General features: G+C 41.3%; 1 protein-coding gene across 1 annotated transcript; it reads right to left on the reverse strand.

Annotated features, from left to right (window-relative positions):
- Nucleotides 1–2,415: 2,415 nt before the first annotated feature.
- notum2 (notum pectinacetylesterase 2) lies at nt 2,416–7,547 on the reverse strand. Its single transcript, XM_041036535.1, has 11 exons — nt 7,144–7,547; nt 6,911–6,963; nt 6,184–6,279; nt 6,001–6,061; nt 5,310–5,422; nt 5,056–5,158; nt 4,461–4,649; nt 4,196–4,296; nt 3,485–3,632; nt 3,307–3,354; nt 2,416–2,719 (listed from the first exon to the last, which is right to left on the reverse strand). Exons 1-11 carry the CDS (start codon nt 7,545–7,547, stop codon nt 2,416–2,418), a joined length of 1,620 nt encoding a protein of 539 aa, XP_040892469.1.
- Nucleotides 7,548–7,984: the final 437 nt, after the last annotated feature.

The raw sequence follows: 7,984 nt of genomic DNA on the forward strand, positions 1-7,984 counted from the left end.
GTGAAGATGACCCACACCTTCACGAAAATACACACTCTAATGCCTTTGGTAAGTATCGTACTATGCACAAGCTGTGGCAATGTAAAACAAAGAGTTATTGCACATTTGTCAACTTTTCGGTAAAGTGACGACTATGATCTGGTTACTTTGATTTAATCTGAAAAGTTTTATTGCAATTTTTTTCACGTTTAGCCTGCCTTCATCTCTACAAGGAACTTCTTGAATATTCTTTGTTAGGCCAAATTATTTAAAATAATTATAATAATAATGACTTTGGAACCAGATGTAAAAGACATGCAGGATCCTTAGTAGGTGTCATATTTAAAACAGCGCCGCCCGGTGGTGAGGATGAATAATTGCATGTACCCATATCTGACCATTCTAATACATTTGCCTCAGCCCTGTTTGGTGGATTTTTAAGAGACCAAAATAAAATAAATTATTTTTAGTGGCTCGTTCATGAATAATGGATGAAAGCATTGTATAGCTTTGTTAGACCAATCAAAGTTCAGATTTGTTGAAGACCCACATTACACTACTATTCATGTGCAATAACCCATAGGCAATAACAATACTATCCATGTGCAATAACTCATGTGCAGTAATTTATTATTATTTCCACATCTAAGAGTGCAATGTTTGTTTACAATGTTTGTATATACTTTATATTTTAATTTTTTACTTGAATCCACCCTTGTTCTATTTTAGTACTAATTATTCAAGAGTTTATTCTACTTTTATATTTTATTTCATTTACATTCTATTTTATACCAGCACCTTAGTTAACTAACTTAACTTAGTTAGTTACTTTTTACTTTTTTACTTTGTACTGCTGCTCTACTGTGTTTTTTGGTGTTGTACTGCTGCTGGTACCCAAATTTCCCCAAGGGACCTCCCAAAGGGATCAATAAAGTATATTCTATTCTATTCTATTCTTCTACATGAAACATTTGGAAAGCAATATAGTTTTCAGCATAGTAAACAATTAAGCCTAGTGATCTGTTAATGCAAGAAAAGCAAGATATGACCAGTGCGGTTTGGGCGTGAAGGGAGGTGGACATGTTTCAAAAGATGATTTGTTATAAGTTAATTATAGATTAGAGTTGTGAAATTTTCAAAAAATAAATCACAAAGTATCACTGCATTATAATAAAACACCAAGAATATGAACAACCAGACTTGGTTGAAGCAACAGACGCAGAGCTCACATTTGTCAGAGCCAATTAATATTTTTATTCCCCGTTTCAACATGTGCAACAATTCATTCTGATACTCATTACCAGCAGGTACAATTCCAGTCAAATCCTCATCATGTGACACAGTTATTACAGTACTTAGATGAAAATAAAACATACAGTTACAGAAACATCTGTAACAAAAAAAGCCAAAAAGCGCCAGTTTTAAATGTTGACTACGATGAAGAATTGCAATACATTGTCTGTATTATGTCTTTATATGTCAGTGAATATAGATTATCCTAACAGCTGAGCAGTGAATAACCACAATGGGTTTTTTTTAATGAGTTCACATGTAAAATAGATAAACTGGAAGTATATTTTTTTTATAGATTATCCACTACACAAGAGAGCAAATTATTGTGGTAGGACAGAGTTTATCTCCTGCTGACCTCCACAGAAATATATCAATAACTAATCACACTTTTGTCTTACATGCGCAATATATATGTTAGCATAGCATCAGGAGCTAGAGACTAAAACTAAGTCACAAAAATCACAATCAGTGTCTTTGAAAGTATGTGTGCAAAAAGTTACTGAAACTGTGTGAGTGCAGAGTGTGTTTTCTGGGTTTTGTCATGAAAGAATCAGAATCAAAATCATCCCCTCCTGAATAATTGCTATCGTATGAACCTATGACTGTTAGGTAGAAAGAGTATAAATAAACCTTTATTTAAAGCAATTTCAAATACTAATAATTGCAGTATATGGTGCATAAATGCTTCTTTTGTCATGAGTCCTGTCTGAGCAAAATGTTGACATTTTGCAGGATCTTCTCTGTTTATTAAAGGTTCTACTACCATGCTTTGAAGCTAAATTTTCATGTTGAGTGATCAGGATGAAAGTGTTGTTGTAGATGGTACAGTATGTCCAGCCATCTCCCAAAACTCAAAGCTCTTCAACCAGTACAACTGAAACACCTTTAGTTTAGGCCTAAAGCTTTTCCTCCAGTGTCCAGTAGAGGGAGAGCCAAACCAGTCAGACCCAGACACAGTGACATACCCACCAGCCAAGTCACCAGTTTAACAGACGCATGGAGCAAAATGGAATGCTGAGCAGCACAAGATGTAGTAACCAGATTCCTGTACTATTGCTATGGTTACATTAAAATTTCAACACATTTTTTTCCTCCGTAAAGCCTTTGCCTGGCTATCTCCTACACTGATTTCCACTTTTACACTTAGCCACCGTTGCTGACCATGCTGGCAAGAGAATCTCCATCTCCCTGGGGATCCAAGCCCAGCTTCTGGAGGTCAAGGCCCATGGCTACTAGCATCTGGAGCAGGGTGAGCTCCTGCTGGGTGGCCTGGTCCACTAAGGCTGGGCAGGTGGGGTTGCACTGGGGCCACTGGCAGGTGTCCACCAGGTGGAAAGGACAGCCTTTGGCAGGGGTCCTATTGTTGCGTGTTGCCTCCAGACTCCTGTCCCAGCACTGCAGGGCCCGCGGCAGAGAGGTGCCTTTAACTTGGAAACTCATCCAGTTACTAGGAAAATAACAAGACAGAGATATTAGGGATTAGACATAAAAAAAAGAGAGGCAATGTTTGTGAAAGTGAAAAGAAAGGTTAGCAGAAAGCAAAAGAATAGCTAAGATGATTGGGTCAGTAACTGAGGAAGTATAATCATCCATGTAATCATGTTCTGATCACGTTCTTATTGCTTTCAACACTTTTGGCTCATTGTCTTGGTGCAGTCAGTGTTACATCACAGAACTGCAACTGCAAAATTGCCTACAATAACCTTGGACCTTCAGCTCCTCCCATGAAGAATCCTCACCCTCGGGAAATACCCTGAACTTAGACTGACTCTGTAAACGTAGCTAAGACTGCACTGACCCATCAACGTCCATGTGTGCAGCAAAAGAATGAGTGTGTTCAAGGTGTACCGAGGGGTTAGGGAAAGTGTGAAATGGCATCTGGTGACATGAAGAATGTGGCATGATGAACGAGCGAGCAGAAACAGCAGCATGAGCTCAATAGTTAGAGATGGCTACTGGAATAGGTGAGAATGAACAAGGGATGGCATTTTTAAAAGTGTACTGACACCACAGGAGTCAAATATCTGTTCTTACCTTTTAGTGATCACTGTGTGGGAGAGGCAAGACGGAGCAAATACAGCCCTGGAAAACACACAGAAGAATACTGTCATCTCTAGGCTTTGGTCCATTTTTTATTTTTAGCATATGGTGCATATTAGACCTATTGTTATCATTATATGTTACTTGTATGAATAAGTTGTAGGGAACTTACGTGACGTCTCTCAGGGAGTTCTTAAGCTCCCTCCCCAGGTTCTGTATGTACTGCCATTGCTCCTCAGACAGACTCTGTCCTCCCATGTAGATGTTCTCCACCCTCAGCTGTTCCTCATCAAATAGCCACTGCACAACAAACAGAGGAGCTACAGGGAACACAGAGAGTTCAACATTAAAGCTGCTCTAATCAATATGTATATATTAACAATGGATTAGATGACTTTGTGTGTTGTGAATGATGCCATTGTTGTTGTCACTTAGTAGTGACGAACCCACAGACCAATATCACTCGATCAGTCTCCAGTTCCCCCCAGCTCTACAGAGCTTTATAGGTTGTTTTAGCTAACTGATTTAGTTTTACAGCCTGCAACTTTCTTTTTTTATTTTTATTTTTTGGTGCAATCAGAGAGCTCTCATTAGCACCGTCAAAACCCACACATGGGGTCTTTAAGTCTACATGCAGCGCTTTCACAGCTGTCAGATCTACAAAATATCAACTGGCCATCTACAGTTTCTATAGTTTTTCCAGCCAGTTTCTCCAACACTGGACATTTACTCATTTGCAGAGTCTGTTGACTTTTCAGCTTCTGAGCAAATTAAACTCAGAACTCACAATATTTCTGTGCACATTACTTCTTAGCTGCTTAAGTCAGTTATATAGCAGGCTAGTCCAACATCATGATAAATTCAGGTACCAACCAACACTCACAGGTCAAGGTAGAGTAGAGTTTGTGTCCAAAGAAGCATTGCCACTCCTCTCCTCTCCTATAGAGCTGCCGACATCTGTCAGGCACAACCCCATTCCACAGTCTGAGACAAAAACACAAACCTTTAACACACACAAATTTACTGCTCATCCACTCATGGAACAGCACTGTGTAGTAAAAGAGCTTATATTAAAATTCTACATCTGGCCTGTGAAAGTGACTTGACATAAAAACTGCACAGGCTGACTGAAGAATGTATGTCCGTACCTGAGTCCTATCTTGATGGCATCTTCAGGTGAGCAGGAGACAGTCTCAGGACAGTTGGGTGATCTCTGCTGCTTACTCTCTATAAACCAGCCAGAGTCCACAAGCCCTCGGACCTGAGCCTCTGCACCGAGCTGCTCCAGCTGACTGGCCACCCTCTCAATGTTCAGCAAAACACCTGTCCCGCCAGCGCTGCAGGGGAGCCAAAAACATCAATAAATAGTTTGGCTTTGAGAGAGTTGTTTTTGTTAGGGGTGTCAAAATGACAGTGCATGCCAGCTAACAGCAGGGAAGTGAAAATTTAGCAGCTTTGCATTCAGACAGTGGATCTTGTTTTAGGGCTGGGGGTGTCCTAACAACCATGTTGCTAACCTGTGAGGAATGTTCACCATTACAGGGCAAGGCCCTTTAATAGACATTATGTCATTGTTCACAGTTGACTGTAAACATCTTCATTGTTGACAAGAGGATGCACCCAAAATAGGGCTTCTCTTGTTTAATGTTCGGCATCTGTGATGGCCCATATGGGACAGAGGATACAGGCTCTTGTCCAAAAGCTGTGGTCAGCAATAGAGCACGAGCGATAAAACAAACTCACCTTGTGCCAGACAGCATTACAACCTTGGCCTGCTTGATTCCTTTGGGGATGAGGTCTTTGATGACCTCGCGGATGATCAGGGATCCCATGAAGTTGTACTCCGCTGATAACAAATAAAGACAGCAAATGTCTGGGATCACCACCAACAGAAGAATTAGATTAATTGTCCTTTCTTGTAACCAAGGCAGGCACATTTCTGTCATTGTTACGAGGGACCGCACTGAAGAGATCTCGAAGAATCTGAAGACACTTACTTGCATTTGCATTTCTCTCTCTTTCTTTCTCTCTGCCTTGTCGTGGTCTTGGAGGAGGGGTTGGGGCAGGCCCAGTTCCACTCCATACATCACTGGAACAGTACGGGATGAATCTGCAGAAAAGGAGACAATCACATTTGTTAGACTAAAGCCTGAGGGCATCAAAACAATTCTTTCTCTCTTCCATAAAACTCAACTCAGGCTGCAGGTGGCTTCTTCTGTCACATCTCAGAAATCAGGACTCTATATATTAGCCACTATAAGCTACTGGCCATACCAGACCAAGTAAAGATGAAGTAGTAAAACACCTGAGTGTAACTCTTATGAACTCAACTTTTCATCTGCAAGAAGAGAAATGTGTTATTTCTGTTAAGTAAGCTGACTTTAAAGCTGCACAAAGGAACAATTTTATATTAACAATGCAGAGAACTGTCATCTCACTCTGCAGTTCCCCTCAGCTCTGTGGGGCGTTTTGGTCCAATCCCCTCAGGTGCCACAAAAAAAAAAAAATCAATTAGTGCACCCAGAGACACAAGCAAAAGAAGATCCCTGCTCTTTTATTATATCAGCCATGAGATTATGTGTTAGTATCTGCAGAACTGCGAAACTTTTACAAATAATGGCCATCTGCAGCTGACACCTTCAGTAGCCATAATAATAAGAGACACTGTGAGTATACACAGGTACTTACACAATGTTTGCATTATGCCAGTGCGGATTTTCCTCTGCTTGGGAAGACAGTATTCCAGTTCCTGTGAATCCGGCAAATAGAAATCAGACAGGTCTCCTTTTGTCTCAATAAAGATTATGTAAAGAAAGTAACACAATGGGAAAATGTATCCCATGCTTTTTAAAACATGGCCAGCTGGCCTACCTCTTTTTGTTTGGGGCCACCCCGTGGAGCTCATTAGTCGGGGGATATTTTGGTACCTGGAATCACAGGTCTCTTTGCTGTAGCAGCACCAGCCACCTAAAAATAATAGAGACTAATATTAGACATTCACATCCGGCACAGAGAGGGAGACCCTCGTTAGCCCATCACAGAGGACTGTGAGGAATGGAGAGGGAAAGCAAAGCACCTGTAGCCTGGTCTGCTAACAAGACTATACTTTCACTCAGAGGTGGAAAAAAAAAAGACAAATGATTCCCTTAATTTACAAAATGTCAGCATCTGAAATGTTGATTTACTTTCAGCTTGTGCAAAGCTGTTTCCCCGACAAGCACAACAACAGTATGATTTATACAATTCAATCTGACTTGACAAAACTGGGTAAAACTAATTTATTAGGCTCTACTTCTCAGAGTAATACACTCATAAATCCTAAATCTTATCACTTCAGCCAGGTAAAATGTTTGCATTTGGGAAATCTAAGACACACCGTCTATTCTCTTAGAATTTACTCTGAAGTCAGAATAAACTACCAATTTTCTCTTCTCCCATGCTAAGTCTATCAAAGTGACAGGCAACAACCAAAGAAGGAGAAAAACAGAAGATGACGGGATAAAATGACATCCCCATCAAAATTCCAACGGGGGCATCACACCAAAACAAGCTGACCTTTGGAGACCAAAATTAACCAGTTGGGTTTTTAAATACTCACCTTCCAGAAATAACAGCCATCGGCGGCTTCCTCTGAACTCCTTTAGGTAAAACCTGTAGAACCACAAATAAACAGGATTGAGGAGATGGTAAAGATAAAGTAGTTATGAATCAACGCGTTGATGCTCCGTGTAGCTTCTAAAACCACTGCAAACAGATGAAAAATGGGAACAATTTGACAATTTAACTTCAGGAAAGCAAGTGAGAGAAAACATTAGATCCAGAACATCTCACCCAGCTGCTGTTCCATCGTTGCACGTAACTTGGGTGTTCTTGAGGAAGTGCAGCCTCATATCATCTGTCTGTTGTCCAGCTGCTCGAGCTCCCGCGGCACCCTCACGCCCTGCCTCAGCTGTGCCTCCAGTGCCTCTTGTGCTTCCAGTGCCTCCAGTGCCTCCAGTGCTTCCAGTGCCTCTTGTGCTTCCAGTGCCTCCAGTGCCTCCAGTGCCTCTTGTGCTTCCAGTACCTCCGGTGCCTCCAGGAGTCAGATCAGCTGTGGGGGGTGACTGGACAACATCACCTCCTTGGTTCCCACCAGACTTCTTGGTGGACTTGCCAGTCGCTTTAGCATTACGGTTGTTCTGACACCAGATTCCCCCAAGCAAGAGCAAGAAAGCAATCTGGCCCAGTATCCTCATATCTGTGGCAACATGTGAAAAAACATACATTCATACAGGCATGCATTATTACTTACTCATGATCTGGCTTCATGGCCTCATGAAGAATGACTGTTACTAAGACCAAACCTTATTTATATTTTAATCTAAGTATCAGTAACTATTCAAACTAAATGAACTTACCTCTCCGAGAAGAAGCAGCTTCAAAGGTTGTTGCAAAGGCACCCCTGGGGTCAGGCAAATAACTGGTGCTGCAGAAGAAAGAGTGAGAAGTTCAGAGCACATTGACCAGGTGTGAGAGGAGGATGCCAGTCATGAGTAGTGATGAAGCCTTGACCAGGTTGTGATGAAGCCTACAAATCAGCGGTGAGCTTTATAGTGCCACCATATGGATCAGATTTCCTCCCATTTTCTCTTGCAGCTCCTGCCAGGCCCTGAGATAAACTGCTGACGACACA

This window comes from Toxotes jaculatrix, chromosome 4 (assembly GCF_017976425.1).
Source record: "Toxotes jaculatrix isolate fToxJac2 chromosome 4, fToxJac2.pri, whole genome shotgun sequence".
Classification (NCBI taxonomy): domain Eukaryota; kingdom Metazoa; phylum Chordata; class Actinopteri; family Toxotidae; genus Toxotes; species Toxotes jaculatrix.